Here is a 26,543-nt window from a genome sequence, read left to right on the forward strand (position 1 = left end):
CACACGTACTCCACCTCTCTGTTCTCCTCTCCAGTCACGCAGGATGAACGATAGCAGCAGCCACACGCCCACCGCTCAGTCTTGCCTGCCCTTCAGCAGCCTCTTGGTCACCTTGTCCTTCTCGATGATGTAAACGTGGGCACCCCAGCCGGATAACGCGTCTCTGTCGACGGCGTTGAGCAGCGCTTGCGAGATGGTCTCGAAGAGGTCCTCGGGGCCCTGATTGCGAAACCATCGACGGGTCAGCGGGAACAGCTCAACAAGCATTGGGGGGAAAAAGGAAAGAAAAACGCACCAGATCGGGCTCCCACAGGCCCTCGCAAGTGCCGAAGAGCTGGTCGCTGGCGGTGCCGGCGACGATGAAGTCCTTGGCGAAGTCGATGCAGCCGATGCTGTCGAAGCCGCAGATGAAGGGCTTGCCGGTGGTCTGGTTGATGCCGGCGATGACGGGGCTGACGAAGTAGGGGCCGAAGCGGCGCTCGTACAGCGACGACGAGACGAGGTTGGCCATGGTCTGCGGGCTGATGTTGCGCTCCTCGCGCAGGCGGTACATGTTGACCTTGTAGCGGAACAGGTCGGCCACCGTCGACACGTCCGTGGCCAGCCCCGTCAGGCCGAGGTGCACGTCGCCGTACGAGAAGATCTTGGGGAAGTTGTTGGACACGGTCAGGGCTTGCATGCCCAGTCGCAGGTCGCACGCGATGGCCACGCAGTCCTTGCCGACCATGGCGACGCAGGCGCCGCCGTCTGGGGGGTGGTTAGATTGGATAGGCGGTGGGTAGGGTGTTATAACGGGGGGATTGTACTTATGCTGAAGGGAGACGACTGGCGGGCTGAGGTTAGCTGGATAGCTCGACTGCTGTGACGACGGGGAAGCTCACCATGGCTAGCTAGCTCTACGTGCTATCTGCCGCCGGGGATTTGCGGATATTGAACTGTGGACGGCGCGGGCGAGCTGGAGAGATGGCGGCTGAGCAGCGTTGGGGGTGGCAGAGGGGGATGCGGCGGTGGTGTCGGATGGTGATGGTGGGTAGTGTTGCTAGGCAGCTCGCAGGTAACGCGGCTCGCCGCCGATGGAGGTGAGCTCGCCCGGCCCCAGCAGCCACCGCTCTCGGACCACCTGCCCGCCACGTGAACCAACATCCATGGGCGACGCTTCAGAGCCCGCACTAGATACTTTTGAAATGAAACGTCTTTATTTGAAGAGCCTGAACTCGCGAGCGTCCTGTACTAATCTCAGATAAACCTATCTGGCCGCAAAAGATGCGAGCACAGCCAGACTGTTGCTCGTCGATAGAGCGATTCCTACCCGGAGATTCTCCGGCGAACAGCGCGTCTTCACCCGCACGAGAATCGTCCACCATTTCGCGCCGCCGTCCGTGACAACCCACCTCCCGTCGTCGCCGCCGACCAATTGAGCCCACCATGGCTTCCACGAAACAGCACATCCAGCTCGCCAAGAGCCTGCCCCCGCGGCTCATGCGCTTCTTCCAAAAATTCCCGCCGCCGACGCTCCTCCAAGGCACCGCCGCCGCATCAACAACAAGCCCAACCGCCGCGACCCCGACGGAATCCACCACCGCGGCCGAGCAACAGCAACCCGCATACCACAACCCGTTCAAGCCGCGCTTCAACACCATCACCGGGCGGTGGCAGGGCCCCACCTTCTCGCTGCGGCGCCAGGCCGATCTGTGCAAAATTGCGGCCAAGTACGGCGTCGAGGAGCTGCTGCCGCACTCGATCAAGAAGAGCGGCGAGCGCGCGCGCCGGCGCGAGGAGCAGGGCCTGCGCGTCAAGGGCACGGGTGTTGGCCAGAAGGTCAAGGGTAAGGCGTGGGAGCGTGGGCTCAAGAGCAAGCTGGAGGAGAGGAGGCAGGCCATGCTCCAGATGCCCGAGATGATCCAGACGTGGAAGCAGGTACGTGAAAGCATATACGCAGCTTGGAAGCGGGCGTTGTTTCTGGGAGACTGGGGCTAACTGTTGGTCTTGCAGCGCGGTCATGGTCGTGGCTGGAAGAAGTGGCCGAAATAAAGGATTGGGCTTCTTTGATACGGGGTTCCTTGGTGGGGCGGTGCCTTTTCCGGGGACCACTTTCTCTGTACCTAGGTGGTTGAGTGAATTGATAGAATGGTCAATGTGTTGGTGGAACATGCAAGAGCAGCAAGGGAAAAATGGGTGTACAGATATGGCGTTTGGCCAAGTCCTCGTACGGACAGCATGGACAGCTGCAGTTCTCGAAAGGCCGTACCAATTGTAAGATATCACGCAGAAGAGTCATCTTTTGCCCTCGTTCACGAATGAATCGAGGATTTCTCCGGAGAGCCATATACAAATTTATTATTGCTAAGCAACAGTTCTGCATGAGAGTTCCGTGTAGTAAGTCAAGTGAAACCTTCCGTTATTGGTTTTGGCCTAGTTCGCGTGGATTGAGATCGAGGGCGGTGGCGGCGGATCAAGAGATAAATATCGGCGCATGTGGACGCCAAGACCGACGACCCAAGCTCCATCGTCGCCTTGACCTCCGCCAAACCTCCGCAATACCGCAACTTCACGAAGTTGCGCCAGATCCTCCACCATGGCGTTCGATTCTAACGGTGCAGCCCCGCCGCCGCCTCCTCCTCCGGACGACGGTATCCCACCGCCTCCCCCATCCGACCCTGTCCCGCCGCCGCCTCCGAGTGATCTTCCCGCACCACCTCCGCCGTACGATGCTCCTCCACCTCCGCCACCCTCGGAACCTCTCGAACCAGAGCTTGGGCCTACGCTCGCAAAGAAGAAGGCCCCAAAGCCTAAAAAGGACCCTCTGAGTATTGAGGAGATCCTCAAGAAGAAGAAGGAGGCCGACGCGGCTGCCGCGAAAGTAAGTCGAGCCCTGCCATGCCCCCATCCCGCTTGTACCACGCCCAACGAGCTTTCTTGTTTACAAAGCGTCTCTTTAGTGCATACGCTTCCCTGTTTTCACGTAGCTGACTCATAATCACTCTACCAGCCAAAGTTCCTGTCAAAGGCCCAGCGCGAGAAGCTCGCACTTGAGAAGCGCCAGAAGGAAGTGGAGGAGCAAAAGCGCCGGACAGAAGCTGAGAGGAGGGGCAGCAACGGAGTGCGAGAGAATGGCAGCGCGACGTATGGCGGCAACGGCTCCGCCGCTGCTATTCCTACTGGCCCTCGTGCGATGCGCAACTCCCAGCCGAATAAGGGTTACGACATGGCTCCTCCACCCGCGCCGAAGAACATCGCCATAACCCATGGAGGCAAGTCTGCCGGTGAAAAGGGAGGGGAAAAGAGGCAGAATCCGGAGGAGACGGAGAAGGACCTGATTCGCCAGCGGTACATGGGCGCGGAGCAAAACATGTCGACCTTTTCGGCCAAGAAGAAACGCAAGCGGACGACGGAAAAGAAGTTCAACTTCGAATGGAATGCCGAGGAGGATACGAGCACCGACTACAACCCTCTCTATCAGACTCGCGCGGAGGCTGGATTCTTTGGCAGAGGCCGCCTGGGGGGCTTCTCCGACGATGTGGTCGACAGCGCCACCAAGAAATATGCGCAGGCTCTCATCGAACGCGACAAGGAGGCGGGTGCCGTGCGCGCAGCCCAAATTGCCGAAATGGAGAGGAGAAGGAGGGAAGAGGGAGGCCGGGCGGCGTTGGAAAAGCACTGGAGCGAGAAGAGGCTGGATCAGATGCGGGAAAGGGACTGGCGTATCTTCAAGGAGGACTTCAACATCAGCACGAAGGGCGGCTCTATCCCGAACCCCATGCGGTCATGGGACGAGTCTGGGTTGCCCAAGCGCTTAATGGATGTCATCCACAGCGTCGGCTACCTCGAACCTTCGCCCATTCAGCGCGCCGCCATTCCCATCGCCCTCGGCTCTCGCGACCTCATCGGTGTCGCCGTCACCGGTTCCGGTAAAACAGCTGCTTTCCTTCTTCCTCTGCTTGTCTACATCTCTGAGCTGCCTCCTCTCAACGAGTTCACGAAGAACGATGGTCCTTACGCCATCATTCTTGCGCCAACCCGTGAATTGGCGCAGCAGATTGAGATCGAGGCGAAGAAGTTTGCTACTCCGCTTGGATTTACTTGCGTTAGTATCGTTGGTGGTCACTCGATCGAGGAGCAAGCCTACAACATGCGCGACGGCGCCGAAATTATCATCGCTACTCCCGGTCGTTTGGTCGACTGTATTGAGCGCCGTGTGTTGGTGCTTGGTCAGTGCTGCTACATCATCATGGATGAAGCCGACCGCATGATCGATCTCGGTTTCGAAGAGCCAGTCAACAAGATCCTCGACGCTCTCCCCGTCAACAATGAGAAGCCCGACGACGAGACGGCCGAGAATGCGGTGGCGATGAGCCAGCACCTCGGCGGCAAAGACAGGTACAGACAGACGATGATGTACACGGCCACGATGCCGTCAGCCGTGGAGCGCATCGCGCGCAAGTACCTGCGGCGTCCGGCCATTGTCACCATCGGCAACGTCGGCGAGGCGGTCGAGACGGTCGAGCAGCGCGTCGAGTTCGTGTCGGGCGAGGACAAGCGCAAGAAGCGGTTGCAGGAGATCCTCAACTCGGGCGAGTTCACGCCGCCCATCATCGTCTTCGTCAACATCAAGCGCAACTGCGACGCCGTCGCGCGCGACATCAAGCACATGGGCTTCAGCAGCGTCACCCTGCACGGCTCCAAGACGCAGGACCAGCGCGAGGCGGCGCTGGCCTCGCTGCGCAACGGCCAGGTCGACGTGCTGGTCGCGACGGACCTGGCGGGTCGCGGCATCGACGTGCCCGACGTCTCGCTCGTCGTCAACTTCAACATGGCGACGAACATCGAGAGCTACACGCACAGAATCGGTCGTACCGGTCGTGCGGGCAAGAGCGGTGTCTCCATCACGTTCCTTGGAAACGAGGATACGGACGTCATGTATGTTTTCCCTTCCCCCCTCGTCTCTATCGTCTTGGTTGGGCGGGTTGCTAACGTTTTGCCCCTTTTGCAGGTACGACCTCAAGCAAATGCTCAGCAAGTCGAGCATCTCGCGCGTGCCGGAGGAGCTCAGGAAGCACGAGGCCGCGCAGCAGAAGAGGCAGAGGGGTGGCGGCGGCAAGGCGTTGGATGAGGGTAAAGGTGGTGGGTTGAGATGAGAGAGGTGTGTGGTAGGAAAGAGGAGCGTATGCCGAGACTGGGTTGAAGAGGTAACCTGTATAGACTGAGGGAGCGAATAGCATTGCTAAAGTTGAGAGGGTGTCTGTGTTGCCAGAATATGTGAAGTCATGGTCGGTGCGGGCCCGAATATCAGTCGAAGAAGAGAGTAGTGGTTGTAGGTTTCCTCTCTTACGACAAAATCGAAATGTCAATACTGGTATCTCTTTGCTGACCGATGCAAGAATCTAATGCAGTGGTAGAAGGATGTCCAATCCACTTTAGACACCGCGTAGAAGTAGCCATTACGGGTAGACCCCCTCTCATAGCAAAATCGACACGTCAGCACTAATATCTCTTCCTTCACCGGTTGATGCAAGGGAAACCTAATGCAGTGGTAGAACGGTGTCCAATCCACTTCCCTCGCGACGAAGGGTGCCCGGTCGGACACGGAGTAGAGGTGGGCATCATGGATGTCGAAGACGACAGTGGACCCAAGGTCAGATCCAATTCTATCCAATTGGAATGACAGGATGTTGGACGGCAGCGGAGCGTCGTCGGATGGAATATGCTGTTTATCTTCCACTCGTGGTGCCCGTGTGAACCGATCCCAGTGTGGGTCCCGTAAGGAAAAAGTAAGTGGCCGTGTTTCGAACGAACAGCATACTGGCTCATGCCGGAGACCCCATGAACTTGGCATCAGCGCTAGCCATGGGGCACGTAGCTGCGGGCCTTAGTGCTATATATCGCCGCAGTAGTCGTTGATCTTGCACCTCCATACCCTCTCTCGTGCACAAACACCGCCATTACTTTACTCGTTATATTGTCAGTTCCCTCAAATGGCTCTTTCCATCGAAGCTATCGTCGCCATCATCACTTTGGTCGTTTGCTTTCCGCCTTCTGTTTTGCTCTTCAAGTGTCTATTCAGACGTTTCCAAAATCCAGCTCCACACTTACTTGGCGCTCATTCCTCTAGTACGTAAGACTCCAGTTCCAAGGAACAGAGCATACGTTCTGACAGCTTCCTGTCAGATTACAGGGCGGAAACAGTCACGCCGTGGCACACGAACATCCGAGGCGGCCACCAGGGCGAGTGGGTGCACGCTGTGCTTTTGGAGAGGGTCGTTGAGACGAGGACATTTCGTTCGAGGCTTTAGGTATGGTGCGCTGCACGCCAAAAGCTTGTACGGCATGCGAAACGCACCCGAGTGAGCCGGCCCGTCCCATCTCCAGCTCCAATCGGCCCCAACTCTTCCTCACTCCCCACAGGAGCATCCGAGAGTCTGCCATCTTCGCCTACACCCACACACACATACACACGCCGCTGCCCCCCTCTCCCCGGGTCGACTCAACCATATGAGTGATAGCTCTTCTGGCCTGAATGTGCCCAGTACCATCCTTGAGTTGGTCGCCGTCCTATCTTGGCCGTATGAAGGACATATCCCAAGGGCGATGACGGGTGGACACAATTGGTTGGAAGGACATGCGATCAGGAGCATATGGGTGCACGTCGGGCCGTGCGATACAGAGGAACCAGCGATGTTGAAAGATAGGTCGCCCAATTGCTTGAATCGATACCATCGTGGAGGTACCTCGAAGGATCCTCGGGACTGGTTGTTTTCTCCAAATTATTTTCGCTAAAGCACATCCGGGATATCCCCCCTTTTCTAGACCAAATGAAATCCTGACCACACTGTAAATCCCCTCCCTTCATATGAAAACAGAGCCGAACCAAAGGAAAACAGAAGCAAGCCATTAGAACGACTTTGCCAACTTCGATCTCCGTCTCAACCAGGGACCAAAGAAGTACAAAAGATAGACGAGAGCCACGATGCCTAAGCTAATGAAAGCCAGGCAGGCCATAGCCCAAGTGGTGCCAAGGTTCTCGAACATGATAAGTCCGATATGAGCAAACGCGGCGGCAAGGGTGAAGGAAGGAATCAAAAACGCGGCAATAGCCGATGCGGCCACGTTCGGATACGAGTCTGCACTTTTGTAAGCATATCTTCTTCAGTTGAATTCTGCGAACTCTCAATCTTACCAGTGATGTAGTTCAACATGCCCAGATAAAGAAGGGGATCAGCGAAACCCAAGACTGCACCAGCAATGACGGGGGACCAGTAGCTGGTGTTTCCATCGCTGGTGAAAGCGAACCAGAAAAGAGAGATGGGGAAACCCCAGACCGTGACCAGAGAAACCAAAAAGCGAGCCTCCGGACGGCCTCCACCACGCTTTTCCCTGTCGCGCCTGTAAAGCCAAGTTTGGACTGGCAGGAACATGAACATGAGCGTAACACCAACGACGAAGTTGAGGTACGTCAAGTCCGCGCCGATGTAGCTAAGGTTGTTGTTGACAACGAAAACGTCGAAGACACCATCCAGGTAGAGGAAAAGGAGACCATAGGCGAAACCGTTGTAGATGGCCAGAAAGGTGACGATAGGCTCCAAAACCATGATCCTGATTGCCATGGTAAAGACGAAGCGAATCTCCTGGAGGACGTTGACCTTCGTCTGAGCAACAGCGATTTCATCTGGGTCGGCGCTTTCTGCCTCTTTCACAGCCTTCGCAATCACCACGCGGGGGAGCGTCTCCGGAACGAAGCACATAACGGCGGAAAAGGCTCCTCCAATGATAACGCTGCATTATGTCAGCATTCGAAGACCCCGGGTTCCGACTGCAGACAGTGCCTCTTGGAGGCGGGACCCGTCCGAGCGCTACTCACTTGATCCAGAAGATCCACCTCCACCCCATGTTGGGGTTCAAGAAGGCGATCCACTCGCCCACGGGGGAACCCAGACTGGGGCCAATGTTGGCTGAAGCCACAAAGAGGCCCATCGGCTGTGCGGCATTGTCCGCGTCGGCGAACAGATCCGCAATGGTCCCGGCGACGTTGGAGAGCGCAGTGCTCCCTGCGGCACCGCACAGGAATTGGAAGATGATGAGCATGGGCAGATTCCTCGCTAAAGCGGTGCCCTGGGCGGGTAAACAGTTTGCATTAGCAACGAATTACGCCTTCAGGCGAAGTCCGACAACTTACAATGTTCAGGATGGCGTAGACCAGGATGGAGATGACGTAGACCCATTTACGGCCGCCGATGTCACTACATAAGCTCAGCACACGCAAGCTCTACCATGCTGTGCGCGCGGAATGCTCGCTGCTTACGACAGAGGCCCCAGGAAGGCGGGGCCAACCGCATTGCCGACAATGAACATGGACTGGCCAAGAGTGACGACCTGCGTGCTGCCCCCGAACTTCTCTTGGATTGCGGTTTCGGCGCTGACATAGCTGGTCGAGGTGAGGGTGACAAAGATCTGGAGCAGGCAGTAGACGACGGTAATGGCCCACTTCTTCGAGGCCGGCCAGTGCACGGGGTGGTGTTGGTCGTGCTGCTTGACGAGGTCGAGGGCTTGGAGAGCAGCGGAGGCTTGCCGCGCGTGGCCCTCCATGTCCCCTGCGCTAACGTCCTTCTCTTCGGCAGTTTTGGGAGGCGTCGTGGCCATGGTCGCGCGTCAGGGACGGGGCAGAGGCGGAGATCGGAGCTGGCCGACGGGAGGGACTGGGGAACGAGGCAGTAGGGAATTGAGAGAAGGGCGCGACGCGGATTTCAGCAGAGGACGGATGAAAAGAAACCGGGGCTTCGTGCCGTTGCGCGCCACCGCGGCCGAGCTGGCCCGAGATAAATAGTGGAGATAGGCGAGCGAGCAGCAGAAGGTGAAGATAAGCCGCTCTCATCTCTTGCCCTTTCCGTCACTGTCCGGATGTGGCTCGTTCAGGCAGGGTCTGCAGCCCTCACCCCATGCCGTGCTCGTTCGTTGCCACCCTTCTGCAGCCAGTGAAGGGGCGCGACGTGCTGGCGACAGAGGGCAGGGCGGGAGAGGCACAAGCGCAGGCAGGCTTGCCCACGCTTGCGATCCGCCGTTTCACGCAGATGGACCATTCGTGAGCTGATGTGGATTGGAATGCGAAAGGCCCGATTCAAGCTTTTCGCAGGGCTGGCGACGATGCTTGTGCGTCTCGGCAGCTGCGCCTCTCCCGCCCGGCGCACTCGACCGTCGCTGGCGTCGTACCCGGCGACATCCTGCGTTCTTTGTGCTGACCTCGTCCTTGTCTCTGTTTCCCGTTCTGCGCCGTCGGTCCCAGGGCGAGCCTGCTTCGGGCCGTGAGCGTAGCATGGCGAAACGTCGTCCATGGCGCGCCGCGTCTTCCGTTCCTCGAGTGGATTTTCAGCCCGTTACGTCATCGCTGCGCGTCTCACGCCGTCTCATCACCTCGTGCGAAGTGCCCTCATGTTGTCTGCTGTGTCACGGTTTTCTCGTCCGCAGCTCTGGCTGCGCGCACTTCGAAATGTCGAGGCAACCCTTGCCTGCTCATGTTGAGGACAGTGCTGGGTTGCGGGCTCTTGGTGATGAAGGCTCACATCTGCGTGTTCATGTGAAAAACCTGAGGATTGCGGACCCGGCATAAGAGGGAGTTGAATGAAGTGGAGAAAGAGAAGATGACAGAAATAGCGCGGAAAGTCCGGGTCATGTCAGCTGCAATGGCGTTGGGCGGAAGGCGCATCCCAACGCGCGCGCCGCTCTTGGCAGTCTCGCCCGACTACACTACAACACCTCGTCGATGTATACCCATCTATAAGTTAATGCATCTACTTTAACTTAACATTTCTGTCCTTAGGTCCCATATACTTTCTATCTTACCAGTCTCTCTACTTCTTATTGTCGAACTGTTCTAATCTACTTTGAGTTTTCTTACCACGATTAGACATTCTACAAGAATTCTCCAAACACTTTCCAAAAAATTTCCAAACATTTTCCAAACACCTTACAAGAAACATCCCTACTTAGAGAGCCATCTACTATCGCTACGTATACTATCAGTATACCCCTTCAGCATCTCATGTAGGAGTTAGGCAGGAGATGGCTCGAATTCATTCAGAATCAGTTCAGAATCGATTGGGAATCAGTTCAGAACCGGTTTACAACCGGTTTACAACCGGTTTAGAACCGGTTTCTTATCAATACAGGATCAGGGACTACTATTGCCAAGCCTCCCATCTGCTGAAAAGTCTGCAACTTGGGCCAGCCTGCAAGCCATCCAAACCATCACTCATCAACAACCTCCTGCCCGTTACCATGTCTTCCATCCACGACAACGTTCCCGGCACATGTTCCAGCTGCGAACAGTTGCCCGATGCCACCACAGCCCTCAGGCGCTGCTCGCGCTGCCGCACCGTCGCGTACTGTTCCAGTGCTTGCCAGACCGCACACTGGCCCGCCCACCAGCCTTCGTGCAAGCGACCCAACTACATCCTCGAAGCCTGGATGTGCCCCGGCGAGATCACCAATCCCGCCGTCAAGCGCACCCTATCGTGCCCTTCCACCGCAACCTTCCTTGAGCTGCATTACGCGCTGCAGCTCGCTTTTGGTTGGACCGACACCCACGATTGGGACTTCTGTGTCAAAGATCGTACCTACAAGCCGCGGGAGTTCAACCTGCTGGATCATATCAGGGTTAGTGGCATCAGGGACGCGCGCGGGCTGGCTGAGTTGAAAGGCGAAGACACCAGCGCCTACGATGCACAGATGGCCGCAGAACCCAGGCAATTCCTGCTTCGCCTCAAGTCGCTGCCGGGGATGGGATATCGGCGCACCGAGGCCTTTTTCGGCGACGAAGCACACGGTCACCCGGGGACGCCGGAGAAGCCTGCGAACAAGCTCAAGCTGTGGCAGGTTCTCGAAACGGAGCCATACAAGGGACAGCAGTGTATCTATACCTACGACTTTGGCGACAACTGGGATCATCATATCAAGATGAAGGGGAGAGAAGCAGCTACTTCGACCTTCACTTGCACCGGCGGCGAGGGTGCGCGTCCTTTCGAGGACGCCGGCGGCCCGCAAGGCTGGAAGGAGTTGAAGCAGGGGATCCGTGCTGGAACTTGCAGTGAGGACCAGAAGTTCGACATGCTGAACAACGGGATCAACCTTGATTCGTTCGATCCGAAAGAGTTCAATGCCTGGTCGCTGGAGGATGTCAACGCAGAGCTAGCTGATTGGCACACTGGGGAGCTCAAAATGAATAGTCAAGGCTGATAGCACTGCCTTCGCAGCATCCACTACACAATTGAACCACTGCATATCTTACAAGCTTACTGCCATGACTGTCTATATCCTTCTCGCTCTAACCCCCTCGCAGTCCCACCGTGCTTTCCAACCCCTCACTCCTCTGCATCTCCCTCAACTCCCTCAACGGCGGGATACTCTCCTCCATGCCCGCCGCCAACCTCTCCCACAGAATGCCCACCTTGGGCTTCACCGCCCCCTCGACCCTCAACACCCTCGTCGGCGTAACGACCACATCGCAAACCGTATCAAAAACATCCGGCCTCAACTCCCCCAGCCCATCCTCCCTACCCACAACCTGACAATCATGCACCACAGCGACCGCCAGCGTGCGCTCCTTCACCGCCCCCACCGAATACAGCATCGCCCATTCCAAATCGAAAAAGCCATGGCCCTTCCCGAACCTAACCCCCGTCTCCCCCATAACCGCCCCCGTCCCCGTCACCGCGACATCGACGCCCCGCCCCCCGCTTGCCCACCCCCTCACCTCCCCCAACCCCACCGCCCTCCCCACCTTCTCCACGCCATCCAGCGTCGCCGCGTACCACGCGCCGCGCTCGCCCACGTCCTCCGGCCGCACGACCCAGAAGCCGCGGCGGATGCCGTACGCCGTCACCAGCAGCGTCTTGCCGTCCTGCAGCGCGCGCGCCCGCAGCTCCTCGAGGCAGTTGTCCGGCGCGACGAAGACGAGCGCCGCCGCGCGCCACTCGGGCAGGGAGACCAGCCGGCGCGTCGCGGACGAGGAGCCGCGGAAGTCCGCGATGAAGGACGAGAAGTCCCGGTCGAAGCGCGAGTCGGGCAGGGCGACGGCCGAGAGCTTGGCCCAGATGCGCGCGCGGATTGCGGCTTTGTGCGCGTCGAGGTCGAGGTCGGCGGCGGGGGTTGTTGACGGCATGGTGGGTTTGGCTGCTTCTTTCTTTCTTTTTCGCTCTCTTTCTTTTCGGGATTTCCTTTTTTTTTTGGTTTTTGTGCTCCGGTTGGTGGTGGTGGTGGTGGTGGTGGTGGTGGTAGTGATATGGGAGGCCGACGACTACCACAGACGTGCGCGCCTGAGGCAGAGCAACCGGGAATTCCGAAGGTATTTAGCAGATGGATCGATATACAAAGAAAGAAAACAAGCAAGATAGAGGGAGAGGTGATTATCGAACAAGTCTCTCGATACCGCGACTTCGAACACCGCGCAGATAGGCCCTAAAACCTCTGGACGCCGCGACGTTTGTCGATGCTTATTTTCGGTTGGTTACTTTTGACGGATGATCCGAAAGACAGAACACAGACGAAGGATTCCATTCGGCCCGGCCGCCGCGGCTTCGGCAATTGGGTCCAACTGCCGAACCACCCTCCCCGGTCCGGTGCCTGTATGTAGTAAGCAGCCAACTCGGTCGCACTGATCCGATACGCCATGATTCCCTGCAGATGATGGAGCGCAAACAACAACTTTGAATTAAGAAAATAAAAGACTTGTTTTGTTCGTCTACGTCTTTGCTCTGTTACCGTAGCCCGGCTCTCTCTCTCTCTGCTCAAGCCACACCATACCACCCAAAGGATGAGGACCAAAAATGACGACACCGCGTCCCTAATGCTCATTATAGATTATCATTTCCTCCACCTGATCCGTCCTCTCTCGCCACTTCCCTGCCTCCCATTCAACCCTCTTCTTCTCCCAATTCATAATCACAACGCAGAGGAGCCCACCGACAACAATCGTTCGAGGACGAGCCAACCAACCAAAGTGAGACGGAGATGATGCTTGCAAGAGCTTTCGCAAGAAAAGGAAAAGAAAAAGGGAGCCGACCAACCAAAGAATAACAACATCAGAGTAGCCGCCCAAACAAATACGGTTAGGGAATTAGAGAAAAGAAAAGAGAAAAACAAACGCAGCTACTAGCACAGTCACCTCGTTGCTGGGAAATCCCCGACGAGAGCGCGAAGGGTAGTCAAAGGGGCAAGAAAGACAAATGAAGAATTAGAAAGAAAGAAAATAAAAAGCCCCCCCAATCAGTCATGCTTCTCATCACCTGTCCCGTGGAATCCAAAGGAATGCTCGCCCGGGTACGAGAAGAAACCGTCCCTGGGAGTGATCCTTTATCCAATGGACAGACCCGTAGTAAAAGCGCTGCTGCCGCCGCCTCGACTGGTCCCGATGATCACCTGAACGCCTCTGGCCCACGGAGGATGGGTGGAAAATCCGTAGCAGGAAACCGAATGGGATGTGTGTCCGTGTCCGTGTCCCTTGCTTTGCCGGCCTGCCTTTTCTTGCAATATTTGCCACACCTTGACCCATAATACCGGGAAAAAAACGCCGTTTGCATAGGAAAAAAGATATTGCTTCGCTCACCGAGGGAAAAGTGGGGGGAATTCCGCGAAGCTCAGGGAAAAAGAAATGTAAAGACCAGACAGACAAGCCGCCGCCACACCACACATGAACATGATACCTTTAAGAATCCACCAGCCGTTTTCGCTCCAGAGACATGACTCTCGCTGCAAACCGTGACCACATGGGAATCCTCCTCACTCTGGCCGACCTTCTCGTAACGCCCGACGCCTCTCTTAAACTTCAGAACATCCGCCGCGAACTATACGATTCATCGGACTTCATCAGCCTTCCGCCTGCTGACACACGCTTTTGCAACTTGGCATCTCTTTCTTTGGTACGCTCACCTGGCGAGCCACCATTTCCTGCCAGAATGGTTGGCAGGGCGGTTATAACGTCGCCGCCGCTGCTGTTGGAAGGGTTATTACCATTTTGAGTGCTGCTAACTCCAGGCCGTCTTCCGTCTCGCTGTTCTAGCTTCTGCTCCAGGTACAGTCGTGCCGATATGCTCAGCGGGAAGGGCGACGGCGTGTTGGGTAGGTCAGCTCCGTTTTGGATCAACAGCTCGGCAACCGGGAAAGACTTCCGACCTCCGGCAGGCGCACCTTGAGGGGGATGGCCGGGTGAGCCAGCGGGAGACGCCGTGTCTGCAGGAGATGCAGGATCCGCGGCCGAAAGGGCAAGGTAAACAGCCGGTGTGTTGCGGGACTTGTCTGTCGCGTTGGGCGTCGCCTTCAGCGCAAGGGCATAGAGCACGTTCTGGATGTCGTTCTTCTTGACCGACGCAAGGAGCGTTTCTTCCGGTGTCGCATAATGCGACAGTGTAGCAGAGATCTCCTGAACAAACGCGCGCTCCGCGTATTTCTGGTTGATGAACTTCAGGCGCTGTTCCCGAGTGGACATAGGGCCAGGCTTCATGGCTCGGTCAAGCCTAGCCTCCCAGATCATATTGCTGACGCGGTTGCCAATTTTAAAGAGCAATTCGATGATATCTGTCGTAAACGAATGCACGTCCAGTGTGAGCGAGCGAACCTTGGAGATATGTGTTCCCAGAGAACGGTGGATGCCGCTACACTCAATGCAAACCACAATCCCGAGATTGATGGACACCCAGTCGACCTTGCTTTCCGATCCGCAGTCTGCGCAATACTTGTTCCCGGCGTCAGCTTCGCGGATCTGCTCGAGAAGTTTGTTAGCTTCCCCAGCGGCTTCAGGGCTGCGATATGAAGGCCTATCGCCGACCGTCGCATGGCGTGAGACAGGCTTGTCCTTGCTCGTGTTTCCAGAGTTGTTGCGCCCGGAGAGTGACGTGCTCTTCCCAGTGAGCACCGACGCGATATCCCTGCGCGTGGATTTGTCCAAAGATTCCGTGGGTACCGGGTCGGAAATGCCTTTGTTCTCGACAGCGGTCTGCAGCGCGTTGTTAATTGCGTGGATCCAGGTCCTGAGTTCGTCTTCGCCCGTCGTCTGGTAGACGCGCGTGAACTGGGGCGTGATGACCTCGAAGCAGAACCGTCTCTCCGAGTTACGAGCTTCTCGAACCGAGGCGACGCGAAGATCGATCGGGGTCATGTGTAAGTTCATCTTGTTCTTCCAGTCGGAGTACTCGGAGAGTTTGCCCTCGCCAACCGTGATCCAGAATCTGTACGCAGTTTAGCAAACGAGGAAATGAAAGCAACGGATCTACTTACTTGTGCCAAGCTTGCTTGTTCAAGCCCTTGGGATCGATGTGGCTTCCGGGTCTGCTGAGAGCCCAAAGCAAGCCTTCCTTGTGAGGAGGATGGGAGTCCTGGCCGTCTCCACCCGCTTTATCCTCCAAGTCACGGATGCCTTTGAATTTGCTGTTCTGACCTGGGCTAGTTGCGGGAAGCGATGCAAGGGACGGTCCGCCAGTTAATCCTGGGGTGACCGGCATAGCTGCAGTCGAGGGTGGAGATCCTAAAGGCGGAGGGGGGGACACGGTGCTCTTGAACATGGGTGCAATACTGTCAGAGCGTGCTTCCTCCAGGGGAGGGGGCCTCCCATTCGTTTGCGCAATAGTTGACATGGCAGAAGGCTCTGGTTCTTTGTAGGCAGCACCGCTCTTCTCGAGAGCCCTGCGCTTCTCCTCGCGCTCGGCGCGCTGCAGTTGAAACTCCTTGTCGGCTTCTTTGACTTCCTGACTGAGCGCCTCGAGCTGCGGGAGCATCGTCTTGACCTTCTCGGCTGCTGCCATGAATCCCTTGGCCTGTGCATCCGCGTACTTCGTGAGATACGAGAGCACTTCCTGGTTTTTTCTTCCGCCGTTCAGGTCCTGGATGTAGGAAGAATAATCAAAGCGCTTCAACTCGAAATTTCGGCGCTTCGTCTGGTACTTCGTATCCGTCTCCGTCCGCCTCTTCTCCTTCATTGAGTCCTGCCTCTGTCCGAGATACCGGCTGACGTATGAATAGTATTCTTTGCTCTCTTCCTCGAAGTCCTTCTTCTTTGACTCTGCCTGCTTGATATCGACGTTGTAAAGCTTAGAAATGGGTTCGATGATGAGTTTTTGAACGTTGACCGTGTTGAGCTTTTCGTAGGCCAGGATCTCGCGCGCGATTCTGTCAAAATAATGGTCGATTGCCGGTTGCACCGAGTTGGAGTTTGGGGTTGCCGTGTCCTTCAGGGCTTCGATAAGTTCCGCAACCGCATTGTTACTGATGACTTGGGCATCCATCGTAGCTTCCGCCCTCTTCAACACCCGCTTCCATTTTGAGCGCATGTCTGATGTGTTCTTCTCGAAGTTCTTGAGATTCGCGCGGAAAACGGGGCCATCGTCCAAAGCACTGATGTCCTCGGCCGGTCTTTGGCAGGACAGGTCGACTCTGACGGGGCTGGTGTTATTAGTGTTGGTCTGAGTGAGCAACATGCTTGAAAAGGTATTGTGCGTCGGAACCAAGCCAAGCGTGTGTTCTGCAATCGCCTCGATTGCCGGCGACACGGGTTCGCGGAAGTCCTTGAAGTCGGCGCCATCCGAGTCGCTGACACGAGATTCAATTGACTGCGACGAAGGAACGCGGAGCCTGGGTGGTACGCTCAATTCAAGAAGCGGGGACGGTGTTTTGGGACTGAGAGGAGCGGGTTTCTGCGTGTCTTGGATCAGTTAGCATGTGTCTCAGACTTTACATAATCATTTCTTACTTTGGACCCAGAAGGCAAATGTTGCCAGTGTATCCAAGCGATGTGCGCGCGAATCATACTCCACAAACTAGCAGATCGTCAGCGATTTTCCACGGGGACAAAAAGCGCAAACCTACACTGCAGCTGTTCCTCCAGCCGCCCCCTCTGTCTTCCAGCATGCGCGGGGGCCTCCACTTCCACGACCATTGAAATTGAACGGACTGGTTGCCCATTGTCGAATAGTCGCCCACCAATTCAACATTTGGGTTCTTATGCAGATTCGGATCTGCGTGGAATTCACGCGTCACCAAGTTTTCCAACTCCCTGCTGCTGCCCGCGAAGAGGAAGGTGAGGCCATTGATGACGGTGTCTACTGGCGCAAGCGTGCTGACAGGGATGGCGGGGTTGTTGGCTGCCTGGAAAGCCTGGGATTGCCTGACGACAAAGGTGAAGTTGAAGGTGAGCTCATCATCGTTTGATAGGCGGATCAGGAAGCTGGGAGGCGCAGTGGGAGACGTCTCGGGATCCTATCAGCCGGATGTCAGTGAGAACCCCGCTTTTCCGCACCCAGGTGAGGCGCCGCACCTGCACGTATTCGACGACGCTGTCGTCTCCGAATTCCCTCTTCGCGTTGTATCTGGAGGCGGGGAAGGCGTTGGGGGTGACGTTCAAGAGGACGCGGTTGCGCGAGTTGGTGACGTTGAGCGCGGCGATGGAGACTGCACAAAGAAGTCAGAGCGGCTTCAGGAGAGGGTCGCGCGAGGCTCGACGCACAGCGATTCTGGTCGCGCAGGAACATAGGGTCGCCCTCGCCCTGGCGACTGCTGACGTTGCCCATTTGCGGCGAGGCTGCTGCTGGCGGGGCGCCAGCGGCGGAGAAGCAGCTCGGGGTCGGTCAGGCTACGCCGCTCGTCGGCTCGACCTGCGCTCCTGAGGACGCGCGGGCTGGCGGCTCGCGGGCTCCTGAGCAGGAGGGCAAGCTGGGCGGACAGCTTGGTGGACCCTGAATATACGTCCAGGCGGCGGGCGGTCTGCGGGCGGGCGGGTCGCTTGCGGCGGGCGAATTGAGGCGGCGCAGGACGGGCTCAGGGCGCGCGCGCGGCGTGGTAGCGGATGCTGGGTTAGGCTGTGCTGTGGAATGGGCTGGCAGGCTTGGGCTTCGCAGCGGTGGTGCTGGGGCCTGGATGGGTGGTAGGGGTGACGGCGGGCGCGCGAGCGGAGAGTTGCAGGTGGTGGCCGGCGCGATACGACCAAATGGCTCCAGGGCACGCTTTGGGCGGCGCGAGAAGCTTGACCAACGGAAATAGAGCTGCAGCTGCGCTTGCTCCGCTTCAAATCGCGCAATGACGCCGCAGGGCCCTGGCATCCCGTGCGTTGACGGCATGACTGGCTCCACGCACACGTGAACCACAGGCACGGCGTTGTCGCCCAACGCCGCCGGCTGCTCGCCGTCTCACCTTAATGGCCTTGCGAAGCCACGCCGTGGCTAATCTCCCCGGCCTTGGCATACATCACGCTTCCCGCCCAACGCGAGGGCGACGGCTCGCGCCCGGTGCTGTGTCCAGGAACGGCACAAGCCGAGTCATGCAGCGGGGGTCGCGGCGAAAATGTTTGAGATCCGCTGTTGGCAAGGAACCGCCAGCAAACATCTCCCGCCACCCCATCGCGACGCACCGCACAGAGGTCTGAGCAGCCGCGGTTGCATCACACTGCCGGCTGCAGCCATCGCGCCAGCCGCCTGCCTTTCAGGAACACCCCACCCCTGGCCCACGGGTACGAGCCACTGCCGCAGCTGGGAAAGAAAAATTCGCGGATCGGATGCCTGCTCGCTCACCACGAACACGAGTCGTTCCTGCGCATGACGTGGACAGCCGCGTGGGTTGGTGGGAGACTATGGACTTTAGGCTACAGCCAATTTCCTCCTTGGCAAGCATGTTCCATAAGTCATTTTGCGCCCGAGGCGTGAGTGGAGTTGACATGTGGACATCACTCCAACCTACATCTACGAGCTGATGTCCGCCTCAACGGTCTGTAGCGTCGTGCTAGAACCGGCGATGCTAAATGACCAATTTCAAATCGCCCAAACCCGCTACCTTACAACACAACAACACTCAGCAGCACGGTCAAATGCGTAGTGGCATAGCCTCAACTAAACGCATGCAGACTCCGGTCTCTCCAAGCAAGGCGCGAGTATGATACTCATGGAAAACTTTGTTTGCTCGTGTGAAAAAAATCTCGACGGCAGGACGATTGATGATGATCATGAGCTTCCGAGATGGCTGGGCTGTCCTGCTGCTAGCTCACAGCGCAGCACGTCGTGTCGCAAAGCGTTTGGCTATTCCAAGTTGTCTCAAAAGAAATACAGCAGCCCCAGATGGGAAGATGAGGGTGTGTTGGCGAGCTTTGGTGGGTCAGTAGGTCAGGTGGGAGGCAATGGGTGAGGTACTATCGAATGCAGGCGACCCCCATGGGCTAACAGCGAAAGTGAAGCTGCATAGCGGTGTAAAAGACTTGGAAGTACTATCACCTGTGCTCTGGTGATGACAGACTACGCGACCAGACCGCTCTTCGGCATACGTTGGCTGGGTGACCATGCAGCAAGCGCCTGAGGCCTCGCGTAGTACATGGAATAGTGCGTGCACTTGTACACGAGGAGTACAGTTTGCTCGGTTGGGTGGAGGTGAAGAGGTATGTGTTTTCAAGCAGACAAACGCAAGCGTCCAAAAACGGAAGCACAAGCATGCCTCTCCCATCGCGAAGGGCGTCACGCAGAAGGAAAATTTTGAAATAATTTCAGTAAACTGATGGAATCCATGAAAGACTAATTCTCTCCTTTGTACTTCCAGACAGTAAGCTCTCCCGGAAATGCAGTAGTTACCGCTTGACTTTTCCTATTACCAACGAATGAAAGACGGAAGCCATGATTTCCTCCTTCGTAGTTTGCATAGCAATTTGCTCTTTATAACTACCCTCTGATGTATCAAGGCATGCAAGCGACCACAGGCTCGGTGGGAGTCGTTGGGCAACTGCTGGCAATGGAGAGTCGGAGTGTCAGGTCCGCTAGACAGGGAGAAACATGTGCCAGGAGGCGAAAGGTATGGTTGCTGGCCACATCAGACAACGCTGAAAAAAGGTACGCTGAAATGATACAACGCCATCCCGACTCGCTCGATGATATCAATTTCGTGCGCATGCAAATATTAGGTTCACTCGCCCAGTAAGGTTTTATCCAAACTGAGCGAAAACGGACTCCAGTGGCCGTGCAGTAGCCTTCTGAAGAGTCGCCTCGTAGGTTACAGCTCGTCCTCGTCTGCATCTCCAGCGGGTGGGTACCTGCCCTTCCAATCCCAGGGATCGCCACCAGGGACGCAAAGCCCGAGCCTCCAAAAGTAGTCACGATGAGCCCAGAAGAGTTGCCAGAGCTTGAATCGCGCAGGGATCCACCCCGCAGGATCGCCGCCAGCAATGCAATCTGGGTCTTCGTCAGCTGAGCAGATGCGGATATCGGCAACGCTCGGCGGTAGGTCAGCCTTGTCGATGTAGATCTCCCCACCGTGCATATGGTAACCCCATTCTTCCAGGGGCAGCAGCGGGACGGGATCTGCCAGGTGTGTGATTCGCTTGAATCTGATGCCCGTCTCTTTTTCAACGGTTGTGTTCTCTCCCACATTGAACCGTCTGTCGATGTACTGAACCAGGCCTTCGTTGCCAAGCCGTGGTTCGCCAAAGGTGGTCACATGGGGGTCCCAGCCGCGGGCCTTGAAATCCAGCGCTGCCAACGCTGCCACCGCACCACCCAGCGAGTGTCCGACCAAGGTCAGCTTGTAGTCTGGGTGCTTATCGATCGCTTCGGCGACGTGTTCAAGGATCACTTCTCGCGTGTTGATCCAGGACTGGTAAAATCCACTGTGAACTGTACAGTTCGTGCACTTGATAGGCTTCGCGTCCGGCGCGTCGTCATCATCGTCTCCATCATCGCTTCCAGGATACGGTATGTACTCCTGGGGAACGGTCGACAAGTCCACAATGGTGTTGGTGAGAGAATATGTTCCGCGGAACGCTAGGATGATGCGCGGTACAGAGGGCGGATGAGACAAGGCGACGTAGCCGCAGGAGTCGGACAGGAGAGGGCCAGTGTTCCAAGCCTATGCCTGTCAGTCATGAGTGCAGGTTCTAGTAGCTCGCAAGAGCCGTACTTTCACCAGCTCGAAGCTGGGAAACTCGTTGCAGCGGCTGGCGCAGGTGAAGGGCTTCGCGATGCCCAAGCCGGTGAGGCCGACGCAATAGGAAATATCGACGATGCGCGCAAGCTCCTCGAGTTCGGCGAACAGGGTTGGGGATATGTTGCGTGCATGTGCTGGCACCGGCAGGGGCGCTTGATGGGTTAAGACGGCGGCAGCAGTCGCGAGACACGGCAGGGTCAGGAGTAGCTGAGCGAAGCGCATCGCGATGATCGGGGGCGGAGCATCAAGGCATGCTCGCCAGGCTCTCGTACGAATGCGAAGGTCAGCACACGTAATGTTGGGGTCGGGGAGAATAAGAGGACTCAAGCTTGGCCGCGCGCGTGATTGGGTCGGGGCAGGCGGAGGCTTGGCGTCGACGTCATGCACCGGTTCCCTGTGTGTCGCAATAACATCACCGGGTAGGAGCGAGCCGGCCGGACGCGGCGAGACCATCGACCCTTTCTTCTCCTCAAATCCCACCCACCTTCACCTGCACTCACCTCCGCAAACCCCGCCGTGTCCTGACGCCGCCCTTCTTATGCCGTCGTAATCCCCTCGCCTTCCGGACTCCCAAGCGAATTGTTTCCTCCTGCTGCATCGAATTGCAAGGCTGAAGAGTTCCCTGACATCATGAGCAACGGTAGCGAGTTGCCTGTTACGCAGGTCGACTTCGCACCACCCCAAGAAGCCCGGAGACCAAGCCAGCCGCCATACGACCCTACTGGCAGCATAGCAGGCTTGCTGCAGGTCCCAGGCCCCAACAACGCCAATCCTGCCAACAACAACAAGGACCTCACGCCAGGCTCGTCCGGCACGCCGTCGCCAAGCAGGCCCGGATCCACCCGCGCCTCGTCCATCAACGCCGCAAATGCTGCCACGCAAATCCGCTACGATGATCCCGACTTCACCCATCCTCCCCCGCTGAACTACACGCTGCGCACACGGAAGAAGAGCATCTTCTGGTTCTGGTCGTTGATCATCCTGGACTGCGTGTGCATGCCAATCGCTCTTTACTTCGGCCTCTGGTACGGCACCAGCTTGTCACACAATGCCGTGTTCAGTATCAGTACCGGTCTCCTTGGAACTGTCTCAATCGTGGAATACTTCATCCGCTTCCACAGGCTGTGGAAGAAGGGCTCGACTTGCCGAGTCATTGGCGCCAAGCGCTTCTATGTACGTTACCTTGTCGCTTATGCCTAGCAACGATGGCTAACCTGTGACAGCTTGACTGGTTCCACTGGAATCTCTCTACCGCCTGGATTGCTGTGATGATCGAGCTGATCGTCGGTACCGTCCCGGAAGAACCACCGATCCGCCTGCTTGCCATGCCCGTGCCTAGCATGGTGTTCGCCTTTGGTGTCGAGATGCTTGTCATGGACATCGCCCGTATCGCCGGCTACAGAGCCCCGATGCGTATCTCTTCGCTACCGAAAGGCTCGCCCCTGCGCCCTGGAATCTACTCCATCATTGAGGACATTTGCGCTGTTGACGGCAGCGGTGGGACTGAGTTCAGGCAGCGCCTGAACCTGCGCTATATGGCCAGCCATCAGTTCCGCCTCATGCTACACAGACTCACTCTTTTCTGGGCCTTTGGCGCTTGCGCGGTTGCTGCCCTTACCACTGCTCTCATTTTCACCATGCAGAGGGATGCAGCCTACGTGGTAAGTTCTCTTCTCTTCCCCACTCGTGGTTCTGATACTGATCCCCCGCTTTCCAGATCGGCTGGGTGGTTCCCTTCCTGTGGGCTGGTATTTGGGCCGGCATCACGCTGGTCTGGGTCCAGAAGAGCCTGAAGTATGAGTATGAGACGTGGGACGAAGTCAAGTGGAAGGCCTGATCCGCACGATTCTTTCTATGTTACAAAATTTTGCCGTTTGATATCCTGATGTTTTCACGACATGTGCGCGTTATTGAAAGGAACGAAAAAGAACTGGGAAATCGGATGGGATTGATGAATAGTCTAGAGCAACAAGTCTCACACTGTACAAATAGGCATTCTTTTTCATTTCTTTTCCCGTTCGGGAGAGCAGCGAGTAGACCTCCGCATTCTCTTTTAGCTTAGGTGGCCGTTTCCCGAGAACTGTATTATTCTCTTATGTATGCTTTCTTTCTCTACCAGACATAGGTACTAGCACGCTCTACGAATACCTACAAAATTGTCACAGCTATCGTTTTCCCTGATCACCCCACCTTGGGTTATCGCCACCGCAAACAGCATCATCGATAACCAGCGAGCTGTGGCTCATCAAACGACGAGCCCAAACGAGCCAAGCAGTCATTGGCCGGCCGGATAAAAATGGAAACCCGACTGATAACGATGACGCCATTTGGGTCCCGTTCCCGGGGTCGTTGGGTGGGTAGCTACGCGTCTTCCCGGACGTCATTGGCCCACCACACCACAACCACAACACCAGCCCCGGAAAAGCCTGAAGAAAAAACACATGATGGCCGTTCGGAACCGCCGGCGAAGAGCTGTCTTGTCTATTCCGGGGTCCCCGACATCTGCATGCGGGCGTTCTCCCGAGCAGATCCGATGGTTGGGTCGGAGATGGTTGATGAGGCGTGTACATACGAAGCGAGGACGACACGACGGCAAAGAGATGGAGGGAAGAAGACGAGGGTGACAGGTGGGGGGCGGTTTGCGTAGGCGGGTATGTAGATCGAGATTGATGCCTGTACGTACATACATACGATACCGGTACGCACGCATGGGCCCGCCGCCGCGCGCGTGGTGCCACCACCCCTCCCCCTCCCCCGGTGGAGACACACGACTCGTCGGAAGCGGCGGAAAGCGGCGGAGTGGGCGGGCGGGTGTGGGTGGGCGAAATGTGGGGCTATGGGGAAGCGACGATTAAGGTTAACGGGACGACACATGACATGACATGTGCTGGCTGCTGCTGCCAATATGGCGGTCTGTTGTTTGTTGGAGTTTTTTGCGATGGTGTTGGTACGTGGTGCGGAGGCGAAGCGTCGGTTGGCCGGGATGGTATATTGCCATGTCAACAGAGAACGAACCATCGGCTCCGCACACAGCGAGCTTGGCTTTCCCGGTCGTCAGCTTTTACGTTGCCAAGCGACCCGGAGGCGTACTCGTCGTTGAAGGAACGTGCTGTTCGGAGCGATGACTGTGGGAATAGGGTTAGGCGGCGATGTGTAGTGTACCTCGCCGCCTTAGTGTACCCCACGTTATCCATCTTAATTAGTGTACCTGGCCACAGAGTACCTCGCGTTACGGACACTTTTCTGCGTCGAGTTCGAATCATATCCATTACGAGCGTTTAGCGTCTAACAAGCTTCTTTTGGTGCACGGCCTGGCTCGCCCATGATCCATGGACAGAGCAGCAGCGGCTGAACCTTAAGTCTAACCAGAGTCGAGATTTCAATAAGAGGAACATTGGTCCCCTAAAACATGGGATCCTAACCCCCGCCAAAAAAAAGAAGAAGAAAATCCTAAGCGCCGGTGCTATGCGCAGCCGTGACTCCGCTGTCATATCATACATACATTGATATCTGTTTTTGGACCCACCGTTGCTGGCGGGGTTGCATTAAAAAATTCTGTGAAGTAGTGAAGAGGCTCCTGGGGTATAACTTGTGAAAATCGAAGTATGAACAGAACGAAAAAGTTGGTGAAGGCGGACTGGTCGAAGACCGAACGAGCACGGTCAAGCGGCGCCCATCTCGATCTTCTTTCCCTTCACACTGACCCACTTCACGCACAAGGCGAATGCGAAGCTGAGCGCAGACATGGCGACACTAACGTAGAAGGTCTCGGTTAGCGCGTCGTTGTACGCACTGAGCAAGCCACCCAGGTACTCCGGAAAGACGCGCGCGATGGCTGTGCGTAGCTCCGTGGCGCCGGTGGAGAGGACAAAGCCTTGCAGCTGAGCGCCACCCTCGGGAATGGCGGCCGAGATGTTCTTGATCAGCTGGTTCGTGAAAATGTTCTGGCCAACCGAGACGAACAGGGCACCGCCCAGCGTCTGCGAGAACATGATGATAGCGGTGCCGATGGGGATGTCGGTGGTAGGGAGGGCGGCTTGCACGGCAATGAGCGTCTGCTGCATGCCGAAGCCAACACCGGCGCCGAAGATGAACTGATAGCCGATCCACTTGGGGTGGCCCGTGTCGACCTCGAAGGTGGTCAGGAGGCCGGCGCCGATGGACATGAAGATGGAGGAGAGGATCATGAAGGGGACATAGTGGCCGAGCACCGAGACGAGGACGCCGGCAATCAAGCTGACGAAAACAAGACCGAGAACCATGGGGAGGTTCATGATGCCCGACTTGACGGCCGAGGCGCCCTTGATGACCTGGAACCAGATGGGAATGTAGTAGATCATGATGAAGAAGGCGGCGCCAAGGAAGGCACTGAAAACGGCGCAAGACCAGACGGTGCGGTCGCTGAAGACGCGAGGCGGCACCGTGGCACTCTCTTGCTTCCAGAACTGGATTCCGATAAAGATGAGGATGAGAATACCGAAAACCACGAAAAGGGCAATGATTCGGGCATTGCCCCACTCGTACTTGGAGCCACCCCATTGGAGAGCGAGGAGCAAGGACACGATGGCGGGGATGAAAACGAGGGTTCCGTAGATGTCGAACTCGTTGAGCTTGGCCTTCCAACCAGACGCGGTGTTCTTGACAATCTTGGGCGACTTGAAGAAAAAGAAGATGAAGATTCCGGTGATGAGACCGAAGGGAAGGTTGATGTAGAAGCTTGGGTCCTGTTAGAGCCAATTCATAGTCGAGCTTTGGTTTAGACTTACCACCAACGCCAAGTGGCCTTGTCGGTAAAGACACCTCCCAACAGTGGGCCGGCAATGCTAGAGATTCCATACATAGCACCAATGAGACCGGTGTATGTGGGGCGCTGGCGCAGAGGGACAGTCTTGCTGACAATGAGGATGGCGCCCGAGAAAATGCCAGCGGAACCCACGCCTGCAATAGCTCTGCCGACAATCAAGGCCTCGGAGGTGGGGGCAATGCCGCAGACGAAAGAGCCGAGCTCGAAGATGAACAGGGCAACCAGATATGTCCATTTGATGGAGAAGAAGGTGTACAGCTTGCCGAAGATGAGCTGGAAGGCGCAAGTGGTGAGCAGGTAGCTTGAGGCGTACCAGCCCACATCGTCCAGTGCCTTGAAGTGGTCAGTGATGCGCGGGATGGCGGTGGAGATGATGGTGTTGTCCTGCGATTGGGCAGATTAGCGACGGAACGCGTGGGGGCTGGCGGAGAGGGCCAGGCGCACCAGGGCCATGCAAAGCACGGAAAGGCAGAGGGCGATTGTGATAAAGGCCAGTTTCCACGATTTTGGGTACTCGTCTTCATTCTCTTGCTGGGGCGTCGCCTCGTCGGCCGCTTTCTCGAGAGGGGCGAGTTCGACGGGGCCGCCGGCGGTGGGCGACTTTTCTTTCGGCTCCTGGCTCTCCTCGACGGGCATGGTATTGCTGTCCACGGGGTCCTTCTTCTCGCTGACGGACGGCGAGGGGCTGGACTTAAGAGACGACGCGGCGTCCATTGTCGCGCGTTCAGAGTGGGAGCCGTCCATGATCAAAGGGCCGAAGCAGGGGCGTCTTTGTTAAAGCGGGACAACGGGCGCGGGGCTTGAAGGGCGG

At 56.9% G+C, this 26,543-nt stretch overlaps 9 protein-coding genes across 9 annotated transcripts; 4 read left to right on the plus strand and 5 right to left on the minus strand.

Moving 5' to 3' along the window:
- Positions 1 to 75: 75 nt before the first annotated feature.
- PUP3 (proteasome core particle subunit beta 3) lies at positions 76 to 727 on the minus strand (the record flags this gene model as incomplete). Its single annotated transcript, XM_066778503.1, has 2 exons — positions 76 to 219; positions 296 to 727. The coding sequence occupies 2 exons, from the start codon at positions 725 to 727 to the stop codon at positions 76 to 78; spliced, it is 576 nt and encodes a 191-aa protein (XP_066630940.1).
- A 698-nt stretch (positions 728 to 1,425) lies between these two features.
- Positions 1,426 to 1,977, plus strand: SLS55_007080 (mitochondrial 54S ribosomal protein mL59; the record flags this gene model as incomplete). The annotated part of the gene is made up of 1 exon (XM_066778504.1): positions 1,426 to 1,977. The coding sequence occupies one exon, from the start codon at positions 1,426 to 1,428 to the stop codon at positions 1,975 to 1,977; it is 552 nt and encodes a 183-aa protein (XP_066630941.1).
- A 598-nt stretch (positions 1,978 to 2,575) lies between these two features.
- PRP28 (mRNA splicing protein prp28) lies at positions 2,576 to 5,135 on the plus strand (the record flags this gene model as incomplete). The annotated part of the gene is made up of 3 exons (XM_066778505.1): positions 2,576 to 2,860; positions 2,990 to 4,917; positions 4,991 to 5,135. The coding sequence occupies 3 exons, from the start codon at positions 2,576 to 2,578 to the stop codon at positions 5,133 to 5,135; spliced, it is 2,358 nt and encodes a 785-aa protein (XP_066630942.1).
- A 1,753-nt stretch (positions 5,136 to 6,888) lies between these two features.
- Positions 6,889 to 8,634, minus strand: SLS55_007082 (uncharacterized protein; the record flags this gene model as incomplete). The annotated part of the gene is made up of 5 exons (XM_066778506.1): positions 6,889 to 7,118; positions 7,163 to 7,770; positions 7,856 to 8,106; positions 8,171 to 8,234; positions 8,297 to 8,634. 5 exons carry the CDS (start codon positions 8,632 to 8,634, stop codon positions 6,889 to 6,891), a joined length of 1,491 nt encoding a protein of 496 aa, XP_066630943.1.
- A 1,632-nt stretch (positions 8,635 to 10,266) lies between these two features.
- Positions 10,267 to 11,223, plus strand: SLS55_007083 (uncharacterized protein; the record flags this gene model as incomplete). Its single annotated transcript, XM_066778507.1, has 1 exon — positions 10,267 to 11,223. One exon carries the CDS (start codon positions 10,267 to 10,269, stop codon positions 11,221 to 11,223), a length of 957 nt encoding a protein of 318 aa, XP_066630944.1.
- Positions 11,224 to 13,810: 2,587 nt separating this feature from the next.
- On the minus strand, positions 13,811 to 17,543 carry SLS55_007084 (uncharacterized protein; the record flags this gene model as incomplete). The annotated part of the gene is made up of 6 exons (XM_066778508.1): positions 13,811 to 15,209; positions 15,259 to 16,678; positions 16,727 to 16,793; positions 16,843 to 17,232; positions 17,291 to 17,424; positions 17,480 to 17,543. The coding sequence occupies 6 exons, from the start codon at positions 17,541 to 17,543 to the stop codon at positions 13,811 to 13,813; spliced, it is 3,474 nt and encodes a 1,157-aa protein (XP_066630945.1).
- A 2,455-nt stretch (positions 17,544 to 19,998) lies between these two features.
- On the minus strand, positions 19,999 to 21,150 carry SLS55_007085 (uncharacterized protein; the record flags this gene model as incomplete). The annotated part of the gene is made up of 2 exons (XM_066778509.1): positions 19,999 to 20,850; positions 20,902 to 21,150. The coding sequence occupies 2 exons, from the start codon at positions 21,148 to 21,150 to the stop codon at positions 19,999 to 20,001; spliced, it is 1,101 nt and encodes a 366-aa protein (XP_066630946.1).
- Positions 21,151 to 21,558: 408 nt separating this feature from the next.
- SLS55_007086 (uncharacterized protein) lies at positions 21,559 to 22,765 on the plus strand (the record flags this gene model as incomplete). The annotated part of the gene is made up of 3 exons (XM_066778510.1): positions 21,559 to 22,101; positions 22,152 to 22,589; positions 22,646 to 22,765. The coding sequence occupies 3 exons, from the start codon at positions 21,559 to 21,561 to the stop codon at positions 22,763 to 22,765; spliced, it is 1,101 nt and encodes a 366-aa protein (XP_066630947.1).
- Positions 22,766 to 24,590: 1,825 nt separating this feature from the next.
- Positions 24,591 to 26,446, minus strand: SLS55_007087 (uncharacterized protein; the record flags this gene model as incomplete). The annotated part of the gene is made up of 3 exons (XM_066778511.1): positions 24,591 to 25,644; positions 25,695 to 26,116; positions 26,177 to 26,446. 3 exons carry the CDS (start codon positions 26,444 to 26,446, stop codon positions 24,591 to 24,593), a joined length of 1,746 nt encoding a protein of 581 aa, XP_066630948.1.
- Between the last annotated feature and the right edge of the window lie 97 nt (positions 26,447 to 26,543).

Source organism: Diplodia seriata (genome assembly GCF_021436955.1).
Source record: "Diplodia seriata strain FDS-637 chromosome Unknown scaffold_7, whole genome shotgun sequence".
Lineage (NCBI taxonomy): Eukaryota > Fungi > Ascomycota > Dothideomycetes > Botryosphaeriales > Botryosphaeriaceae > Diplodia > Diplodia seriata.